The sequence below is a fragment of the Balaenoptera borealis genome (genome assembly GCF_965194805.1).
Source record: "Balaenoptera borealis genome assembly, chromosome: 1".
Taxonomy (NCBI): domain Eukaryota; kingdom Metazoa; phylum Chordata; class Mammalia; order Artiodactyla; family Balaenopteridae; genus Balaenoptera; species Balaenoptera borealis.
In genome coordinates, this window is record NC_138860.1 from 57177744 (window position 1) to 57201214 (window position 23471).

The following is a 23471-nucleotide window of genomic DNA, read 5'->3' on the forward strand; positions in this document are numbered from 1 at the left end:
TATATGTTTTCTAAACAGATAACAATTTTGAAAAGCAGATATTTTCATCAACATTGGAATACTTTGGAGTTTTTTATCGTGCTTATTGGAATCGTTGATATATTTTGTATATACTTTGTCAGATTGAGACCAGACCACTTGGTTCTTATTCAATTTACAGTAATAATAGGTTATTTCAGAATAATTAGATTTATTCCTCTTATCAAGGTAAAACTTCACATTTTAAAATACTGTTTTTTTTCTATACTATCTGTCGAATGAATTAAGAAACCTCACTCTTTTGAAAGAAATGAGAGAGGGAGCTGTCTTTTCTCCTGGAACCCTCTCTTTATAGGTATCTGCATGGTTCACTCTCTCACTCCCTTCAAGTCATTGCTCAAATCTCACCTTCTCATGGAGAAGGTCTTCCCTGACCTTCTTTTACGCTACATAAAATGGCAACCTGCCCTCCATACTCCCAGCATGTTCCACCCATCTCCCTGATCCCCCTCCACTTGCTTAAATTTTAATTTTTCTGCATAGCACTTATCACCTTTTTATTGTATGTTATATGTGCTTTCCACAAGGTAGGGATCTTTGTTTTGGTCACTGATGTAACCTGTGGCTCCAGAATGGTACCTAGTATATAGTAAGTACTTAATAAATTATGTATTGAATGAATAAATGAAAACAGTGGTGCCCCTTGCAGCAGGATAACCCAGAAACAAGTTCTCCAAGTTTTAGTAAAATTTTCTCATAAAGCCCTAACTGTGCAGAAGCATAAAAATATTTACCCTAGAGCCCACACTACTTACATAGCCCACTGCCTATGAAGTTCAGTTTTACTGTGGCCTTCAGTCTCCTTAACAATGACCATTTCTTCTTTTCGTGGCTCTGGTTTTGATTCTGAAGGTAGAGCTTCAGATTTTCAGTCTCCGTTCTTAAGCCTCCTTTCTCTTTCCAATGCAGTTGCATTATATAAGCTTTTAGCTTGGGTGCTTTAGATGATTTCACTTGCCACTCCATATTTTTGAGTTGCTTAATTCTTATGACATCAAATAAGTCTGTTAGTATGTATTGAAGTTATAGAGGCTTAATATTAAAAAGCATTGCTGTAAACCCTGACGGCAAAAGGCATACATTAGAATCCTCCAGCTAGTCCCCATTCTCCAGGCAATTTAATAATGATCTTAAAGGCAGAATCGTCTGAATGCCCAGACTTGTGCGTGTTGACTTCCTTTTTTTGTTCCTTCCTTGATTCTATATTAATGTTACCAAACTTTTAGTGTTCATAAGAATGACTCTACAGAGTTGTATACACAATTTATTTATGATTTTTTCCCTATGAGCTGAGTTTAGAGCAAAGTGCCCACCTAAGGTATAACCCACCATAATACAAACGACTCTAGAAATGAGGATATGTAGAATGAGGCTAAGTCTTAATGTGGAAGGTAGAGGCGTCCTTAGATAATCAATTTTTATACAGGGATCTTATGCAGATGAATGTAAAATAATTATTTTAGAAGGAATACTTTGCAAAAAGTCTCTCTGAGTGAAATAAAGATTTAAAAAGGTGTGTTATTGTGGAAGTCAACCCTATTTAAAGTGTGAACTAGTTGCTATTTCTGTTTAACATGCTCTGACAAGTCCCAGTGGAGTGTATTTAAGTAAATATAGTCATGATTAGCTTTTGTTTACTGAGCAGTTACTATGTTCCAGGAACTGTGCAGACCACTTTACTTACATTATCTAGTTAAATTGTTATAAGAGCCCTGTGAAGTAGGTGTCACCACTTTATCAAGTTAGGTGTCCTAATGGCCAGTCTCAGCAGAGTATGGCTTTCAAAAGAAACAAATCTGTGTTGGAAAACTTTGAAGAATATTGGAGACCTTTACTTCAGATCGGCCCAGGGGGTGCCAGTGCATCATGGAATAAAACTTTATAAAAATCCTCTTTAGTATCTCTCCCTCTGCCCAAAGTTTCACAACCAGAATAACAGTTAAAAAAAAATCTGTCCCTTCTCTGCTCTTGTGACTCCTTCTCTGTGATGTTCTTTTCCTGGTCACATCTTCCTCTTGTGTTACCTGGCCCCTCACCATCCTCCCTGTGCTCTGATGTGCATCTGTCTCTGTGGTTCACTGCATTGCTCGTGAGGGCCACTCCACTGGAATTCTGGTACTTAGGTATCATTATCCTCATTGAACAGATGAGGACACTGAGTCCTTGGAGTCACTAAGTAACTCGCTCAAGGTCACAGAGCTGGTGAGTAGCAGAGCTGGTATTTGAACCCAGGCAGGTTTATATTTAAAAGTCCCACTCTCCTCAGTCACTGCACTCTCCTTCCTCAGCTTATGATTTGAGAAATTTAGAGCTAAGGAGGATCTTAGATACCCTAAGGTCCTTATCTTACAAGTGGAGAAACTGAGGTGTAGAGAGAAGATTTATTCGGTTGGTTACTATCACCACCAGGTTATTGGGGTGACCTCTCTTGTCTCCTGAAAACTGGTGATATGGAGAATGAGGGAAAGCGCAGGGCAGGGATTTCCCCTTAAAGCTACAGAACAGTTATTCATTGAGCTTTCATTTCTTTAGAGTGGCTCTCAAACTTGAGTGAGCATAGAATCACCTGGAGGACTTGTTAAAGCACCGATTTTGGGACCCATCCCCAGAGTTTCTAATTCAGCAGGTCTGGAGTGGGGCCTGAGAATTTGTGTTTCGGCAATGGCATCGCATTTGTGTTTCTAACAAGCTTGTGAGAAATGACACTTTGAGAACATCTGCCTTAGAGGGTGCTTTTCCTCATTAAATTTTCAGTTTTTTTCTCTCCGTTATTCCAGGTACTAATACCACTGCTGATGAATATTGTAGATGTGCAGATCAAAAAGCGCCTCAGCTTGATGTATAGTATTACAAAAGGCTATGTCAAAAGTCAAGAGGATACCAAGTTTTTAATAAAACAAATTTCTAGCCGAGAATCAATAAATCAGGTGAGAGACAAGCACTGGTCATTTGGGGAAAACATCACTTAGGTGTCTTGATTTCTTTGAAGACCATTTCTGCATGTATCTGACCCAACAGATAAATTATATCAAGTGAAAGGGATTCAGTTGTTTATTATGTGATACGAGGTGCTGCAGAGAACAGTCTCTGCTCTTTAAATTTCAGCTATGATTATCACACTCATTTATGATCTTCAGAGAAGAAAATCTATTCGTTTTTATTTTCTGAGTGCTGAGCAGAGATTCTGTCTGTCTCTGTAACACTATCGAAGGGTAGGACACTTGAAATAGGCTTCATGTAGGAAATGAGACATGAACAAGGCTTTAAGGAAAGGGTAGGTCTGAAGTGGCGGGAGAGAGAGGGAAAGAGCACAAAGATTTGACAGTGAAAACTTCAAATGCTGGTACTGAGGAGTGCATGAGTGGTAGTATTTATTATTATTATTTTTTATCATTCAAGATCCTCCTCATTTCTAGGCAGGATGAGGTAAGTACCAAATGGGAGATGAGGACGTAAGCACATTAGGAACTCATAGGTGGAATGAATCACCTCCTAACCAGGTTCCGTCACACCAGTCTGTCCACTTCAGGCCCCTCTGCAATTTAGCAGAGTCACGTTCCTAAAAGGGCTATTTTAACTTTCATATATGATTTTCTGCTTCAGAGTATTCAATGCCATGGCCTAAGAGGTAAGGTCTTTGAATATACACACACAGACACACACACACACACACACACACAGAACACTTATGGTAAAAAATATTCATGCATAATTTTGCAACTTGAAAATAATATAATAAAAGAAATAAAATTATCCCTCTCAGCCCTCCACTCTACCATCTCCCAGAGACAGCCCCAAAGCCACCATTCCTGGGTTAAATTCCTCTACTATTTGCCAATAATAATTTAAATAATATGCATATGTATTTAATTTTTTTTTTGAATTTTATTTATTTTTTATACCGCAGGTTCTTATTAGTCATCAGTTTTATACACATCAGTGTAAACATGTCAATCCCAATCGCCCAATTCATCACACCACCCCCCGTCCCCCGCCACTTTCCCCCCTTGGTGTCCATACATTTGTTCTCTACATTTGTGTCTCAATTTCTGCCCTGCAAACCGGTTCATCTGTACCATTTTTCTAGGTTCCACATATATGCGTTAATATACGATATTTGTTTTTCTCTTTCTGACTTCACTCTGTATGACAGTCTCTAGATGCATCCACGTCTCTACAAATGACCCAATTTCATTCCTTTTTATGGCGGAGTAATATTCCATTGTATATATGTACCACATCTTCTTAATCCATTCATCTGTCGATGGGCATTTAGGTTGCTTCCATGACCTGGCTATTGTAAATAGCGCTGCAATGAACATTAGGGTGCATGTGTCTTTGTGAATTATGGTTTTCTCTGGGTACATGCACAGTAGTGAGATTGCTGGATCATACGGTAATTCTATTTTTAGTTCTTTAAAGAACCTCCATACTGTTCTCCATAGTGGCTGTATCAATTTACATTCCCACCAACAGTGCAACAGGATTCCCTTTTCCCCACACCCTCTCCAGGATTTGTTGTTTGTAGATTTTCTGATGATGCCCATTCTAACTGGTGTGAGGTGATGCCTCATTGTAGTTTTGATTTGCATTTCTCTAATAATTAGTGATGTTGAGCAGCTTTTCGTGTGCTTCTTGGCCATCTGTATGTCTTCTGTGGAGAAATGTCTATTTAGGTCTTCTGCCCATTTTTGGATTGGGTTCTTTGTTTCTTTAATATTGAGCTGCATGAGCTGTTTATATATTTTGGAGATTAATCCTTTGTACATTGATTCATTTGCAAATATTTTCTCCCATTCTGAGGGTTGTCTTTTCGTCTTGTTTATGGTTTCCTTTGCTGTGCAAAAGCTTTGAAGTTTCATTAGGTCCCATTTGTTTATTTTTGTTTTTATTTCCATTACTCTAGGAGGTGGATCAAAAAAGATCTTGCTGTGATTTATGTCAAAGAGTGTTCTTCCTATGTATTCCTCTAAGAGTTTTATAGTGTCCAGTCTTACATTTAGGTCTCTAATCCATTTTGAGTTTATTTTTGTGTATGGTGTTAGGGAGTGTTCTAATTTCATTCTTTTACATGTAGCTGTCCAGTTTTCCCAGCACCACTTATTGAAGAGACTGTCTTTTCTCCATTGTATATCCTTGCCTCCTTTGTCATAGATTAGTTGACCATAGGTGCATGGGTTTATCTCTGGGCTTTCTATCTTGTTCCATTGATCTATGTTTCTGTTTTTGTGCCAGTACCATATTGTCTTGATTACTGTAGCTTTGTAGTATAGTCTGAAGTCAGGGAGTCTGATTTCTCCAGCTCCATTTTTTCCCCTCAAGACTGCTTTGGCTATTCGGGGTCTTTTGTGTCTCCATACAAATTTTAAAATTTTTTGTTCTACTTCCGTAAAAAATGCCATTGGTAATTTGATAGGGATTGCATTGAATCTGTACATTGCTTTGGGTACTATAGTCATTTTCAAAATATTGATTATTCTAATCCAAGAACATGGTATATCTCTCCATCTGTTGGTATCATCTTTAATTTCTTTCATCAGTGTCTTACAGATTTCTGCATACAGGTCTTTTGTCTCCTTAAGTAGGTTTATTCCTAGGTATTTTATTCTTTTTGTTGCAATGGTAAATGGGAGTGTTGCCTTAATTTCTCTTTCAGGTTTTTCAGCATTAGTGTATAGGAATGCAAGAGATTTCTGTGCATTAATTTTGTATCCTGCTACTTTACCAAATTCGTTGATTAGCTCTAGTAGTTTTCTGGTGGCATCTTTAGGATTCTCTATGTATAGTATCATGTCATCTGCAAACAGTGACAGTTTTACTACTTCTTTTCCAATTTGGATTCCTTTTATTTCTTTTTCTTCTCTGATTGCCATGGCTAGGACTTCCAAAACTATGTTGAATAATAGTGGTGAGAGTGGACATCCTTGTCTTGTTCCTGATCTTAGAGGAAATGCTTTCAGTTTTTCACCATTGAGAATGATGTTTGCTGTGGGTTTGTCATATATGGCCTTTATTATGTTGAGGTAGGTTCCCTCTATGCCCACTTTCTGTAGAGTTTTTTTTATCATAAATGGGTGTTGAATTTTGTCAAAAGCTTTTTCTGCATCTGTTGAGATGATCATATCGTTTTTATTCTTCAGTTTGTTAATATGGTGTATCACATTGATTGATTTGCATATATTGAAGAATCCTTGCATCCCTGGGATAAATCCCACTTGATCAAGGTGTGTGATCCTTTTCATGTGTTGTTGGATTCTGTTTGCTAGTATTTTGTTGAGGATTTTTGCATCTATATTCATCAGTGATATTGGTCTGTAATTTTCTTTTTTTGTAATATCTTTGTCTGGTTTTGGTATCAGGGTGATGGTGGCCTCATAGAATGAATATGGGAGTGCTCCTTATTCCACAATTTTTTGGAAGAGTTTGAGACGGATGGGTGTCAGCTCTTCTCTAAATGTTTGATAGAATTCACCTGTGAAGCCTTCTGGTCCTGGACTTTTGTTTGTTGGAAGATTTTTAATCACAGTTTCCATTTCATTACTTGTGGTTGGTGTGTTCATATTTTCTATTTCTTCCTGGTTCAGTCTTGGAAGGTTATACCTTTCTAAGAATTTGTCCATTTCTTCCAGGTTGTCCATTTTATAGGCATAGAGTTGCTTGTAGTAGTCTCTTAGGATGCTTTGTATTTCTGCGGTGTCTGTTGTAACGTCTCCTTTTTCATTTGTAATTTTATTGATTTGAGTCCTCTCCCTCTTTTTCTTGATGAGTCTGGCTAATGGTTCATCAATTTTGTTTATCTTCTCAAAGAAGCAGTTTTTAGTTTTATTCATCTTTGCTATTGTTTTCTTAGTTTCTATTTCATTTATTTCTGCTCTGATTTTTATGATTTCTTTCCTTCTGCTAACTTTGGGTTTTGTTTGTTCTTCTTTCTCCAGTTCCTTTAGGTGTAAGATTAGATTGTTTATTTGAGATTTTTCTTGTTTCTTGAGGTAGGCTTGCATAGCTATAAACTTCCCTCTTAGAACTGCTTTTGCTGCATCCTGCTGGTTTTGGATCATCGTGTTTTCATTGTCATTTGTCTCTAGGTATGTTTTGATTTCCTCTTTGATTTCTTCAGTGATCTCTTGGTTATTTAGTAACGTATTGTTTAATCTCCATGTGTTTGTGTTTTTTACGTTTTTTCCCCTGTAATTCATTTCTAATCTCATAGCGTTGTGGTCAGAAAAGATGCTTGATATGATTTCAATTTTCTTAAATTTACTGAGGCTTGATTTGTGACCCAAGATGTGATCTATCCTGGAGAATGTTCTGAGAGAAGAAAGTGTAATCTGCTGTTTTTGGGTGGAATGTCCTATAAATATCAATTAAATCTATCTGGTCTATTGTGTCATTTAAAGCTTCTGTTTCCTTATTTATTTTCATTTTGGATGATCTGTCCATTGGTGTAAGTGAGGTGTTAAAGTCCCCCACTGTTATTGTGTTACTGTCGATTTCCTCTTTTATAGCTGTTAGCAGTTGCCTTATGTATTGAGGTGCTCCTATGTTGGGTGCATATATATTTATAATTGTTATATCTTCTTCTTGGATTGATCCCTTGATCATTATGTAGTGTCCTTCCTTGTCTCTTGTAACATTCTTTATTTTAATGTCTATTTTATCTGATATGAGTATAGCTACTCCAGCTTTCTTTTGATTTCCGTTTGCATGGAATACCTTTTTCCATCCCCTCACTTTCAGTCTGTTTGTGTCCCTAGGTCTGAAGTGGGTCTCTTGTAGACAGCATATATATGAGTCTTGTTTTTGTATCCATTCAGCAAGCCTGTGTCTTTTGGTTGGAGCATCTCATCCATTCATGTTTAAGGTAATTATCGATATGTATGTTCCTATGACCATTTTCTTAGTGGTTTTGGGTTTGTTTTTGTAGGTCCTTTTCTTCTCTTGTGTTTCCCACTTAGAGAAGTTCCTTTAGCATTTGTTGTAGAGCTGGTTTGGTGGTGCTGAATTCTCTTAGCTTTTGCTTGCCTGTAAAGCTTTTTATTTCTCCATCGAATCTGAATGAGATCCTTGCTGGGTAGAGTAATCTTGGTTGTAGGTTCTTTCCCCTCATCACTTTAAGTATATCCTGCCACTCCCTTCTGGCCTGCAGAGTTTCTGCTGAGAAATCAGCTGTTAACCTTATGGGAGTTCCCTTGTATGTTATTTGTCTTTTTTCCCTTGCTGCTTTCAATAAGTTTTCTTTGTCTTTAATTTTTGCCAATTTGATTACTATGTGTCTCGGTGTGTTTCTCCTTGGGTTTATCCTGTATGGGACTCTCTGCGCTTCCTGGACTTGGGTGGCTATTTCCTTTCCCATGTTAGAGAAGTTTTCGACTGTAATCTCTTCAAATATTTTCTCGGGTCCTTTCTCTCTCTCTTCTCCTTCTGGGACCCCTATAATGTGAATGTTGTTGTGTTTAATGTCATCCCAGAGGTCTCTTAGGCTGTCTTCATTTCTTTTCATTCTTTTTTCTTTATTCTGTTCCACAGCAGTGAATTCCACCATTCTTTCTTCCAGGTCATTTATCTGTTCTTCTGCCTCAGTTATTCTGCTATTGATTCCTTGTAGTGTAGTTTTCATTTCAGTTATTGTATTGTTCATCTCTGTTTGTTTGTTCTTTAATTCTTCTAGGTCGTTGTTAAACATTTCTTGCATCTTCTCGATCTTTGCCTCCGTTCTTTTTCCGAGGTCCTGGATCATCTTCACTATCATTATTCTGAATTCTTTTTTTGGAAGGTTGCCTATCTCCACATCATTTAGTTGTTTTTCTGGGGTTTTATCTTGTTCCTTCATCTGGTACATAGCCCTCTGCCTTTTCATCTCGTCTATCTTTCTGTGAATGTGGTTTTTGTTCCACAGGCTGCAGGATTGTAGTTCTTCTTGCTTCTGCCCTCTGCCCTCTGGTGGATCTAATTCTTGATTTATTATTTCTAAACAGCCTTTATATACTCTTTGCCGTGAAATATAAGGAGATTAAACATTCATCTCCTTTAACCTTTTCTTTTTATCTCTTAAATTTTTGGAGCTCTTATTTTTTACAGGGAAACGGTTTATAACATTTACATTCTATGCTGTAAGTATAATTGTCTTCATTCTTTTCAGTAAATGACTCTATACTTGGAAAACCAAAAAACAACCTCTACTTTATGATTATATAAATATTATGATTGTATAAATGTTATTCACTCTAGAACCTATCATTTGATTGAATCCATAACAAAGGAAATATGATCCAATGTCATTAAACCTTTCGTACTTGAAGGAGACTCTTCTCTATGAAACAGGAAATGAATTAATTTTTTTTAACAATACCTTTCTTCTCTTCCTTTAGGTTATATTCCTCAGCCACTCTTTCTGGAGTCTCATGTGAGCTCCCTTTTAACTTTCCTTTCTATTATGCCAGATTATGTCCATAAGAAAATTTTTCCATATGTCCAGAATTTTTCTGTAAGTCCAAAATTCTTTTTGTTTTGATTTTTATTTTAATAGTTTGACTCTCCAAAACCATTTTCCTGAAGTCATTGACCCTCTGTCTTCAGCATTGCTTGTAGAAGACTGATTTTACTTTTGCTTTTTAAAAAAAATTTATCTATTTATTTATTTATTTTTGGCTGTGTTGGGTCTTCGTTTCTGTGCAAGGGCTTTCTCTAGTTGTGGCAAGCGGGGGCCACTCTTCATCACGGTGCGCGGGCCTCTCACTATCGCGGCCTCTCTTGTTGCGGAGCACAGGCTCCAGACGCGCAGGCTCAGTAGTTGTGGCTCACGGGCCTAGTTGCTCCGCGGCATGTGGGATCTTCCCAGACCAGGGCTCGAACCGTGTCCCCTGCATTAGCAGGCAGATTCTCAACCACTGCGCCACCAGGGGGAAGCCCTTAGTTTTGCTTTTGTAGGTGACTTTTCCCCTCACTATTTAAAGTCTTTGGGATTTTCTTTTTATCCTTGGAGTTCTGAAATTTCACCAAGATGTGTCTACGTGTGATTTTTTTTTTTCTTAATTTGTCCCATTCAGCATGTGGTGGAGCCTTTATAATCTGAAGATTACCGTCCTCCTTCCATTACTTCTTGGATTATTTGCTCCCCTCTGTGGTTTCTGTTTTCTCCTTTTGGCACTCTTTTAAAGAGAGTTTTGAATATCTGTGTTTAGTCCCTCTTTCAACTTTCCTCATAACTTTCAACTCTTTCCTCTTTGCATTGAGAACCCCCAGTTTGATTTTCAGGTTCCTAAGTCAGTCTTTAGCTGTGTCTATTCTGTTATTCAGCCCATCTGTTAATTTTTTTTTTTTTTGACAAATACTTTTTGTCAAGCAATCAAGAACTTTGATTGCTTCTTTTTCATAGTAACTGTTTCTTTTTTGTTTTTAAATGAATGTGATATTCTCTTGAATCTCTTTATTTTAAGAATTTCTGTTTCCTGTATCAATTCTGGTTCTTTGAGGTTCATTGTTCTGTTTGTTGTGTTTGGTTCTTATCTTTCATTCAGTTTTTCACCCAGTGTTTGGTGATTTTGGGTTATATTTTCATATATGTAGATGAAAGTCTAAATTGAGTAGTAGCAATAGCTAAAGGGTGTTTTCTCAGCCCAAGTGAGACTCCTGAGTTTTAATCCAAGAATGAATTTAAATCCTAATTACTGAAGCCCTAGATCTTATAATTGTGTGCATAAAAACAAAATCAGGATGGGCTGGGGGTTATGTTTTCCAGTTGTTATGCCTATTTTTTTGTGATGACTGTTGGTTGCCTCAGGTTCTCAGTCAAGAAAGAGAGCCTCTTTCTTTATCAAATTCAAGAGAGGGAGAGGTTGTGAAGACACCTAATTTAATGTTTTAATTTTTAATTTCTAAAATACATAAAAGATATATTGTTAAATATCTTTAGCATTTAAGATTTCTTTTTTTATAATCAGGTACCACTATAGGAAGAGTATACCTAAATTTTAGGAAGGGATCTGACATCTTTTACGATATCCTTATAGACTGGATAGAGAAATATTGTCTAGATTTATCACAGGAGTATTGATTATTGGATCAGATATTAATGTGCAACAGAATTCTATCCTGTTGATTTACTTAGAATATTGGAGAAGAAAATTAAAAGAACTACTGAAAGTTTAGGTTGATCTATATTAGAAAGAACATAAAGCTATTCATAGGAGAAAATATTTCAGAAACAGGAAGAGGAGAGAAGAAAAACAAGAGCCAGTGGGGGAAGTTAAGAATGTGTTTTGAGGAGTTTGGGTGAAGGCGTAGCGATTTGGGGGCAGAGATTTGCCTGGAAGTGTAAGACATGAAAGGAATTCCCCTTTGGCATTTTTAAAGGAGACTTCAGTAAACATTTAAATGTCTTATTGAGATGTGTTTAGATATCAAACTGGTGTTTATTCTGAAAGTGACACGGTTCAAGAATCTGGTCAGTGGCACCTCACCTTTAGAGAAGTCACATGTATGTCCAGGCTTTCATGATTTTCTCTTTGTGGGAGGAGTCAGTTCCTATTGGTGTCTTATGCAACGTCATTCTGTGGCAGTTTTACAGAGCTGGTAGTATGAAGGGGTCTTAGCTGCTGTCTGTGAACCGTTGCAAGCAGGGCTGGAGCACAGTATGTGGGTGTCATGTGCAGGCTAATAATTTGGTACCTTCCCATTGCTGATTCAGTGTTATCAAGTGAGAAGAAACAATTTAATAAAAATTGTATACTCAGGGAATTCCCTGGTGGTCCAGTAGTTAGGACTTTGTGCTTTCACTGCCAAGGGCACGGGTTCCATCCCTGGTCAGGGAACTAAGATCCCGCAAGATGTGTGGTGGCAAAAAAAAAAGAAAAAAAATTGTATACTTCATTCCTATATCCAAAATGAGTGATTAATGTGACTTCTCTAAACCAAAAACAACACACACTTAACTTTAATTGCTTAAACTTTAGATAACAAACCAGTTGTTCCTTGTAAATAGGAAGATACCATGCATGATTTGGGTGCAGAATTTCAGCCATCTGTACCTGACCATCCTAGAGAACTTTCAGTTGTTTAGTCCCAGGGCTGTTGATGTGGCCAAGTGGAAGCTCCAGAAGGACTCAAACCTAGAGGACAAGCTCCATGTAGAGCCATGCCTGGGACATGGTGGGAACTGGACAAATACCTATTGCATGAATGAACAGAGATTGGTTAGCCCAGAGTGGACCTCTTTCTTCAGTTATGTCAGGAGTTATCTGTAGGAAACATGACCTACTTGACACCATATTTTCTCATTATTCCACTTGTTTTTGCACTCCCGATAGACTGGCTCCCCAAACAGCTTCTCTGTTGGCCACCCTCTAGTGGCACGCTATCTATGAGAATTCTCCTTGATGCACAGTGAAGTGTACACTAGTGTTTTCTAAGAAATATTAGGCACAGTAGTTATGTAAGCTACTACACAGCATCCATTGCACTATGAGTGTGAGCCTGGGGAAAGCAGCAGAATTGACAGGGAAGATTTGAGCTAAATATCTCCCCCAAACGCTAATCTAAGTGAGATTTCTTCTACCGTACTTCTTTTTTAAAAAATTTTATTTATTTAATTTATTTATTTTTGGCTGGGTTGGGTCTTTGTTGCTGCACGCGGGCTTTCTCTAGTTGCGGCAAGCGGGGGCTACTCTTTGTTGTGGTGCGCAGGCTTCTCATTGCGGTGGCTTCTCTTGTCGTGGAGCACGGGCTCTAGGCACGCGGGCTTCAGTAGTTGTGGCTTACGAGATCTATAGCACAGGCTCAGTAGTTGTGGCGCACGGGCTTAGTTGCTCCGTGGCATGTGGGATCTTCCTGGACCAGGGCCCAAACCTGTGTCTCCTGCATCGGCAGGCAGATTCTTTTTTTTTTTTAAATTAATTAATTAATCAATTTATATTTTTGTCTGTGTTGGGTCTTCGTTTCTGTGCGAGGGCTTTCTCTAGTTGCGGCAAGCGGGGACCACTCTTCATTGCGGTGCGCGGGCCTCTCACTATCGCAGCCTCTCTTGTTGCAGAGCACAGGCTCCAGATGCGCAGGCTCAGTAGTTGTGGCTCATGGGCCTAGTTGCTCCGTGACATGTGGGATCTTCCCAGACCAGGGCTCGAACCCGTGTCCCCTGCATTGGCAGGCGGATTCTCAACCACTGTGCCACCAGGGAAGCCCCTACCATACTTCTTTCTCTCAGATTTTAAAGCCAGTAATGCACTTGGTGTAATTAGAAATTAATGTGTTTCTTAACTTCTCACAGAAATTATATGAAATTTTGGAAACCAACAAACGAGATGCTGTCAAAGAACTAGGTAAGTAGTTGGAATATCTAATTTCCTGAAATCACACCTTATCATCCCGTAATTTAACCAAAGGAAGACAAGTTCATGTTTTCATTCAATCATTGACTCATTCGTTTATTCATTCAATAAGCATTTATTGAACCCATTTAATAGGCCAGGTGTACATAAAGTGTAGATCCTGGTGGGAAGTGTGAGCATGTCAGTAGATAATTGCAGAAAGAGGAGTTCTATTATTTGCTATGGAAGCATAAAAGAAAAAATGAAGAGTGCAGAAAGTGTATTAAGGTGGCAAGATCAGATTCATTAAGGCAGAGGTCCCCAACCTTTTTGGCACCAGGGACCAGTTTCTTGGAAAACAATTTTTCCACAGATAGGGGGATGGTTTTGGGATGATTCAAGCACATTACATTTATTGTGCACTTTATTTCTATTATTATTACATTGTGTTGCTTATGTCCAGTCTACTCCGTAATCTCGTTTTGGTGGCTGTCACTGCAGAAAACCCTGCTTCACAAAGATAGGATGTTGGAAATAGAAGCAGCCTTTTCAGTGCTTTTGTGGCAATCTCAGGGTATTCCGCCTTGACTTTAATCCAGAACATATGGAGATTTGAAGTTGTCTCAAACATACTTTTAAGGCCACCGTCATTTGCGACCTCAAGCAGTTGATCCTCTTCTAGCACAGACAAAGTCGATTCACCTGGCTTATTCACAAATGGGTCGCAGATCCATTCCTTCCCAGTTCGGGGGTCTTTTGTGGTTGGGAAGTAATGCTCAAACTCTTTTGAAAGCTGAGGTAGGTGATCATGCACCAGCTGGGAGAGAGAAGGCCCTGGCTCAGTCTCTTTCAAAATCTCTGCTAATGTTTAAAACATGTCAAAAATCCTAGTGTTCCCTCGTCGTCCCCATAATTCCAGTTTGGCTTTGAATGCAGCCACTTTATCTGCCGACTTGAACACAGTTGTCGTTCTCCCCTGAAGTGACAGATTGAGTTCGTTGAGCAGGTTGAATATGTCACACAAGTAAGCAAGTTTTGCGACCCATTCTGTGTCACTGAAATATGCTGCCAGTGGTGACTGTTTTTCTAAAAGAAATCTCTGGAGTGGCTCTCGTAACTCAAAAACCCTGGCCAGTGATCTACCTTTAGAAAGCCATCTCACTTCTGTGTATAAGAGAAGACTTGTGTGCTCTGTGTCCATCTCCTCACAGAGCTGCGCGACCAGACGTGAGTTAAGGACATGTACTTTAAATTTAGTTGATAATTTTAATCATATCCTGCAAAACGTTGTTAAGTTCAGGTGACATTTTTCGGCTAGCCAGCATTTCTCTGTGGATGACACAGTGCGTAGACTCCCATTCAGAAGCGACCTCTTTGACCCGAGTAGTGAAACCAGAAAGATGTCTAGTCATGGCAGCCGTTCCATCCATGCATATACCGACACAAAATGACCAATTCAGTTTTCCTGATATGTAATCATTCAGAGACTTGAATAGTTCTGCAGCTGTGGTGTTGGTTGGCAACAAAAGTGCACATAACATATCCTCATGCACATCCTCCTGAAATATATATCGCACAAAAACAAGCATTGTTGCCTTGATGTCAACATCAGTAGACTCGTCAACCTGGATTGTGTACCACAGTGACTCATTAATCCTCTCTAACAGTTGTGCCTCACTAACCTCTGCTATTTCACCAATTCATCTAGTTTCACCAATTCATCTAGCCGAAAGAGGAACACGTGTCACCTTTTGAACTGCAGCCTCTCCTAAAAGTTCATGACAAATGTCCTTAGCAGCAGGCAGGATCAACTCTTCACCAATAGTAAAGAGCTTCTTAGCTTTAGCAATACGGTTAGCCACTAAGAATGATGCTCTCAGTGCAGACACATTTGATGAAATGGTGGCCTTCAATAATTGCTTCTGTTCTTCGTGTTCACACTTTTTTCTTTTGAAAACTCCAAAGGCTTGTCTTTTAATGCAGCATGCTTGGTCTCCATGTGGCAAAGCAGTTTTGAAGGTTTCATAGTTCCATTGGCTAGCAGGTCGCCACATATTATACAAAGTGGGCTTGGAGAATGTGAATCACCTGTTGCAATGAACCTATAATTTAAGTAAGACTCTTGGTATTTTCTTTTCTTTCTTTTTAAATTAATTTTTAAATTTTTATTGGAGTATAATCGCTTTACAATGTTGTGTTAGTTTCTGCTGTACAATGAAGTGAATCAGCTATATGTATACATGTATCCCCTCCCTCTTGGTCCGCCTCCCACTGCCCCCATTCCACCCATCTAGGTTGTCACAGAGCACCGAGCTGAGCTCCCTGTACTATACAGCAGGTTCCCACTAGCAATCTATTTTACACATGGTAGTGTATTTATGTCAAACCTAATCTCCCAGTTCGTCCCACCCTCCCCTTCCCCCCCCGTGTCCATATGTCTGTTCTCTACGTCTACATCTATATTCCTGCCCTGCAGATAGGTTCATCTGTACCATTTTTCTAGAATCCACATATATGCGTTACTATACAATATTTGTTTTTCTCTTTCTGGCTTACTTCACTCTGTATGACAGACTCTAGGTCCATCCACATCTCTACAAATGACCCAATTTCGTTCCTTTTTATGGCTGAGTAATATTCCATTGTATATATATACCGCATCTTCTTTATTCATTCATTTGTTGTTGGACATTTAGGTAGTTTCCATGTCCTGGCTATTATAAATAGTGCTGCAATAATCATTGGGGTACATGTGTCCTTTTTTAAAAAATTTTATTTAAATTTATTTATTTTTGACTGCGTTGGGTCTTTGTTGCTGCATGCAGTCTTTTCTCTAGTTGTGGTGAGTGGGGGCTACTCTTCGTTGCGGTGCGCGGGTTTCTCATTGTGGTGGCTTCTCTTGTTGTGGAGCATGGGCTCTAGGCACGTGGGCTTCAGTAGTTGTAGCACATAGGATTCAGTAGTTGTGGCATGTGGGATGCAGTAGTTGTGGCACATGGGCTCCAGAGCACAGGCTCAGGAGTTGTGGCGCACAGGCTTAGTTGCTCTGTGGCATGTCAGATCTTCCGGACCAGGACTTGAACCCTTGTCCCCTGCATTGGCAGGTGGATACTTAACCACTGTGCCACCAAGGAAGCCCCCATGTGTCGTTTTGAATTATGGTGTTCTCAGGGTATATGCCCAGTAGTGGGATTGCTGGGTCATATGGTAGTTCCATTTTTAGTTTTTTAAGGAACCTGCATATTGCTCTCCACAGTGGCTGTATCAATGTACATTCCCACCAACAGTGCAAAAGGGTTCCCTTTTCTCCACACCCTCTCCAGCATTTATTGTGTGTAGATTTTTTGATGATGGCCATTCTGACCAGTGTGAGGTGATACTTCATTGTAGTTTTGATTTGCATTTCTCTAATAATTAGTGATGTTGAGATCTTTTCATGTGCCTCTTGGCCATCTGTATGTCTTCTTTGGAGAAATGTCTATTTAGGTCTTCCACCCAGTTTTTAGTTGAATTGTTTGTTTTTTTGATATTGAGCTCCATGAGCTCTTTGTATATTTTGGAGATGAATCCTTTGTCCATTGCTTCGTTTGCAAATATTTTCTCCCATTCTGAGGGTTGTCTTTTCATTTTGTTTATGGCTTCCTTTGCTGTGCAAAAGCTTTTAAGTTTAATTAGGTCCCATTTGTTTATTTTTGTTTTTATTTTCATTACTCTCGGAGATGGATCAAAAAAGATCTTGCTGTGGTTTATCTCAAAGAGTGTTTTTCCTGTTTTCCTCTAAGAGTTTTATAGTGTCCAGTCTTACATTTAGTTCTTTAATCGATTTTGAGTTTATTTTTGTGTATGGTCGTGGGGAGTGTTCTAATTTCATTCTTTTATGTGTAGCTGTCCAGTTTTCCCAGCATCACTTATTGAAGAGGCTGTGTTTTCTCCATTGTATGTTCTTGCCTCCTTTGTCATAAATTAGGTGACCATAGGTGTGTGGGTTTATCTCTGGACTTTCTGTCCTCTACCACTGATATATATTTCTGTTTTTGTGCCAGTACCGTACTGTCTTGATTGCTGTAGCTTTGTAGTATAGTCTGAAGTCGGGGAGCCTGATTCCTCCAGCTGCATTTTTCGTTCTCAAGATTACTTTGGCTATTCGGGGTCTTTTGTGTTTCCATATAAACTGTAAAATTTTTTGTTCTAATTCTGTGAAGAATGCCATTGATAGTTTGATAGGGATTGCATTGAATCTGTAGATTTCTTTCAGTAGTATAGTCGTCTTCACAATATTGATTCTTCCAATCCGAGAACATGGTATATTTCTCCATCTGTTTCTGTCATCGTTGTTTTCTTTCATCAGTGTTTTATAGTTTTCTGAGTACAAGTCTTTTGCCTCCTTAGGTAGGTTTATTCCTAGGTATTTTATTCTTTTTGTTGCGATGGCAAATGGGATTCTTTCCTTAATTTCTCTTTCAGATTTTTTGTTGTTAGTGTATAGGAATGCAAGAGATTTCTGTGCATTAATTTTGTATCCTGCAACCTTACCAAATTCATTGATTAGTTCTACTAGTTTTCTGGTGGCATCTTTAGGATATACTACCATGTCATCTGCAAACAGTGACAGTTTTATTTCTTCTTTTCCAATTTGGATTCCTTTTATTTCTTTTTCTTCTCTGATTGCTGTGGCTAGGACTTCCAAAACTATGTTGAATAAGAGTGGCGACAGTGGACATCCTTGTCTTCTTCCTGATCTTAGAGGAAATGCTTTCAGTTTTTCACCATTAAGAATGATGTTTGCTGTGGGTTTGTTGTATATGGCCTTTATTATGTTGAGGTAAGTTCCCTCTATGCCCATTTTCTAGAGAGTTTTATCATAAATGGGTGTTGAATTTTGGCAAAAGCTTTTTCTGCCTTTATTGAGATGATCATATGGTTTTTATTCCTTAATTTGTTAATATGGTGTATCGCATTGATTGATTTGCATATATTGAAGAATCCTCACATCCCTGGGATAAATCCCACTTGATCATGGTGTATGATCCTTTTAATGTGTTGTTGGATTCTGTTTGCTAGTATTTTGTTGAGGATTTTTGCATCTATGTTCATCAGTGATATTGGTCTCTAATTTTCTTTTTTTGTGATATCTTTGTCTGGTTTTGGTTATCAGGGTGATGGTGGCCTTGTAGAACGAATTTGGGAGTGTTCCTCCCTCTGCAGTCTTTTGGAAGAGTTTGAGAAGGATAGGTGTTAGCTCTTCTCTAAATGTTTGATAGAATTCGCCTGTGAAGCCATCTGGTCCTGGACTTTTGTCGTTTGTTGGAAGATTTTTAATTACAGTTTCAATTTCTTTACTAGTGAAAGGTCTGTTTATATTTTCTAATTCTTCCTGGTTCAGTCTTGGAAAATTGTACCTTTCCAAGAATTTGTCCATTTCTTCGTGGTTGTCCATTTGATTGGCATACAGTTGTTTGTACTAGTCTCTTATAATCCTTTGTATTTCTGCAGTGTCAGTTGTGATTTCTCCTTTTTCATTTCTAATTTTATTGATTTGCGTCCACTCCCTTTTTTTCTTGATGAGTCTGGCTAAAGGTTTATCAGTTTTGTTTACCTTCTCAAAGATCCAACTTTCAGTTTTATTGATCTTTGCTATTGTTTTCTTCATTTCTATTTCATTTATTTCTGCTCTGATCTTTATGATTTCTTTCCATCTACTGACTTTGGGTTTTGTTTGTTCTCCTTTCTCTAGTTCCTTTAGGTGTAAGGTTAGATTGTTTATTTGAGATTTTTCTTGTTTCTTGAGGTGAGGTTGAATTGCTATAAACTTTCCTCTTAGAACTGCTTTTGCTGCATCCCATAGGTTTTGGGTGGTCCTCTTTTCGTTGTCATTTGTTTCTATGTATTTTTAAATTTCTTCTGTGATCTCTTGATTATGTAGTAGTGCATGTTTAGCCTCCATATATTTGTGTTTTTTACAGTTTTTTTTCCCTGTAATTGATATCTAATCTCATAGCGTTGTGGTAAGAAAAGATGCTTCATATCGACATATATACACTACCGAGTGTAAAATAATTAGCTAGTGGGAAGCAGCATGGTATAGGGAGATCAGCTCAGTGCTTTCCGATGACCTAGAGAGGTGGGGTAAGGAGAGTGGGAGGGAGGCTCAAGAGAGAGGGGATATGGCAATATATGTATGCATATGGCTGATTCACTTTGTTGTACAACAGAAACTAACACAGTATTGTGAAGCAATTATACTCCAATAAAGATCTATTAAAAAAAAAAGAAAGAAACGATGCTTGATACGCTTTCAGTTATCTTAAATTTTCCGAGGCTTTATTTGTGACCCAAGACATGATCTGTCCTGGAGAATCTTCCATGTGCACTTGAGAAGAAATTGTATTCTGCCACTTTCAGGTGGAATGTCATATAAATATCAGTTAAATCTTTCTGGTCTGTTGTGTCATTTGAAGCTTGTGTTTCCTTATTTATTTTCTGTTTGGATGGTCTGTCCATTGGTGTAAGTGTGGTGTTAAAGTCCCCTACTATTATTGTGTTACTGTCGATTTCCCCTTTTATGGCTGTTAACGTTGGCCTTATGTATTGAGGTGCTCCTATGTTGGGTGCATAAGTATTTATAACTGTCATATCTTCGTCTTGGATTGATCCCTTGATCATTATGTAGTGTCCTTCCTTATCTCTTCTAACAGTCTTTATTTTAAAGTCTATTTTATCTGATATGAGAATTGCTACTCCAGCTTTCTTTTGATTTCCATTTTCATGGACTATCTTTTTCCATCCCTTCACTTTGAGTCTGTATGTGTCCCTAGGTCTGAAGTGGGTTTCTTATAGACAGCATATATATGCGTCTTGTTTTTGTATCCATTCAGCGAGCCTGTGTCTTTTGGTTGGAGCATTTAATCCATTTACATTCAAGGTTATTATCGATATGTATGTTCCTATCACCATTTTCTTAATTGTTTTGGGTTTGTTTTTGTGGGTCATTTTCTTCTCTTGTGTTTCCCACCTAGTGAAGTTTCTTTAGCATTTGTTGTAAAGCTGGTTTGGTGGTGCTGAATTCTCTTAGCTTTTGCTTATCTGTAAAGCTTTTGATTTCTCCATCGAATCTGAATGAGATCCTTGCTGGGTAGAGTAATCTTGGTTGTAGGTTTTTCTCTTTCATCACTTTTAGTATATCCTGCCACTCCCTTCTGGCCTGCAGAGTGTCTGCTGAAAAATCAGCTGATAACCTTATGGGGATTCCTTTGTATGTTATTTTTGGTTTTTCTCTTGCTGCTCTTAATATTTTTTCTTTGAATTTAATTTTTGTTAGTTTGAGTAATATGTGTCTTGCTGTGTTTTTCTTAGGGTTTGTCCTGTATGGGACTCTCTGCACTTCCTGGACTTGGGTGACTATTTCCTTTCCCATGTTTGGGAAGTTTTCGCCTATAATCTCTTCAAATATTTTCTGACTCTTTCTTTTTCTCTTCTTCTTATGGGACCCCTATAATCTGAATGTTGGTGAGTTTAGTGTTGTCCCAGAGGTCTCTGAGATTGTCTTTAATTCTTTTCATTGTTTTTTCTTTATTCTGCTCCTCGGCAGTTTTTTCCACCATTCTGTCTTACAGCTCACTTATTCATTCTTCTGCCTCATTTATTCTGCTCTTGATTCCCTCTAGTGTATTTTTCATTTCAATTATTATGCTGTTCATCTCTGTTTGTTCTTTAGTTCTTCTAGATCTTTGTTAAACATTTCTCTTATTTTCTCGATCTGTGCCTCCATTCTATTTCCAAGATTTTGGATCAGCTTTACTATCATTACTCTGAATTCTTTTTCAGGTAGATTACCTATTTCCTCTTCATTTATTTGGTCTTGTAGGTTTTTACCTTGGTCCTTCATCTGTGACATATATTTTTGTTGTCTCATTGTTTTTTTTCCTGATGGGTGGGATTTTGTTCCTGTCTTACTGGTTGTTTGGCCTGAGGCTTCCAGCACTGGAGTTTGTAGGCTGTTAGCTAGAGCTGGGTCTTGTTGCCAAGATGAGAACCTCTGGGAGACCTCACTCTGATGAATATTCCCTGGGGTCTGAGGTTCTCTGTTAGTCCCGTGGTTTAGACTCAGAGTTCCCACTGCAGGAGCTCAGGCCCGACCCCTGGCTCATGAATCAAGATCCTGCAAGCCTTGCAGGGCAGAAAAAGAAAAAAAAAAGGAGCAGAACAATAACAAAGAGTAAAACAGAAAATAAGATTAGAAAACTAACAGATATGTTAGAAAAAATAAAAATATAGATGAAACAACAACTGGAAGGTGAAACAGAATCACAATAGCGAAAAAGAGGAGAAAAAAAAGGGGAAAAGGCCTTGGCTGTTGGGGGTGGGGCTTAGGCAGGGGCGGGGTTTAGGTGGTTGGCGGGGCCTATGCTTAGGACCCACAGGGCCTGAAAAGGCCCTAGGGGGATGGGGGGTGAGGGTTAGGCTCAATGTGGCAAGAGGGGCCCAGGAGTGCCTCAGGCCTCAGAGGGCAGAGGACCAGGTCCAGGACCCCAGCAGGCTCCCTGGGCACCAGTGGGTGGGGGAAATACTAGGCATGTCCCCCTGATCCTCCGATCCCAGAGGGTCCCTTCCCATTGGCCTCTCTTCTTCTGCCCCCCACCCCATGCCCCTAGGACCCCTGCAGATGGAGAGAGCCTTGGAGGCGGAGGATTAGGCCCAGGAACAGACTTCCCAGGGCCCGAGTGTGTGGGGAAAACGCCCACGGAACTTCCCCTGCTCCTCCAATCCCAGAGGGCCCCTCCCTGTCCGCTTCTCCTTTTTGTCCCCCCTCCCCAGGACCAGCATCATTCAGAGGGGGCCTTGGAGGGTGAAAGACTCAGCCTGGAAGCCCAGCAGGCTACTTGCAGGCCGATTGGGCAGGGAAAACACTAGGTGTGGTTTCCTCTGATCCTCTGCATCCCTGAGGGTCCCTGCAGGCATGGGAACCCCTCCCCTCTCCCAGCCACCCCTCAGCGGTGCTGGTCCTGTCCGGCCTCCACTTCTCCTTCCCCCTCACTCCCCCCACGTCCTATCCAGTCGCTCAGGGGTTCCTCCCGCCTCCTTGGGCATCGAGTTCCCCCACCAGTGTCCGGCAGGTGCCCTAGTTGTGGGGCAATGTGAACTCCGCATCCTCCCATGCTGCCATCTTGACTCCGCCCCCCCCCCTATTTTCTTTTAAGTGCAGCTTTCTTTTTGTTGGCAGTCTCAGAGTCTTCTGCTGTATCATCATTGGGTCTTAACCCCTTTTCAAAGAAGCTCTCCAGTGATGCTTGTTTTTTATTCATTTTGGCTAGGGTTAGCTTGTGGGCTTACCAAAACTGTGATTGAGACAAGTGCAGAGTGCGGGAAAGAGGTGCAGATGGAGGTGGAGAATAAAATAATGGGCAAAAATAAAATAAAATAAAATAACGGGTGGGCCATGCACGGCCTAAAATAACTGTCGGATTCTGACTTAAAGCCTGCCCCCAGATGCAGCTGTACAATTGAAGTACCTCAACTCACTTGCCACTATAAAGCCTGCCACCAGGTGCAGCTTAGTTGTCACTTGCCACTCACTGATAGGGTTTTGATATGAGTCTGCAAGCAATTGATTTATTATGGTCTCTGTGCAGTCAAACCTCTCAGCTAATGATAATCTGTATTTGCAGCCGCTCCCCAGCACTAGTGTTACCGCCTCAGCTCTACCTCAGATCATCAGGCATTGGATTCTCATAAGGAGCACGCAACCTAGATCCGTTGCATGCGTTGTTCACAGGAGGGTTCACACTTGTATGAGAATCTAATGCCACTACTGATCTGACAGGAGGTGGAGCTCAGGCGGTAATGCAAGTGATGGGGAATGGCTGTAAATGTAGATGAAACTTTGCTCGCTCGCCTGCCGCTCACCTCCTGCTGTGTGGCCTGGTTCCTAACAGGCCACGGATTGGTACTTTTCCATGGCCCGGGGCTTGGGGACCCCTGCCTTAAGGTTGTAAGAAAAAGACACATGAAGATTACCTTTGACAGAGGGTGTTGTTTTTGTTTTGCTTTACTTTGCAAAGGAATGTGGAGCTGCAAGGGATGTCATTTCTTGAGCATCTACAGTCACTCTGCTGGAGTTGAAACGTACAGGGG

General features: G+C 39.6%; 1 protein-coding gene across 1 annotated transcript in view; it reads left to right on the forward strand.

The window, feature by feature from the left end:
• LOC309624795 (ankyrin repeat domain-containing protein 45-like) overlaps positions 1 to 23471 on the forward strand; it is a 159397-nt gene that overhangs the window by 102458 nt on the left and 33468 nt on the right. Inside the window, exons 22-24 of the mRNA XM_082383401.1 lie at positions 19 to 207; positions 2817 to 2966; positions 13301 to 13352. Coding sequence (XP_082239527.1) covers positions 19 to 207; positions 2817 to 2966; positions 13301 to 13352 — 391 coding nt within the window. The remainder of the gene's footprint in view (positions 1 to 18; positions 208 to 2816; positions 2967 to 13300; positions 13353 to 23471) is intronic.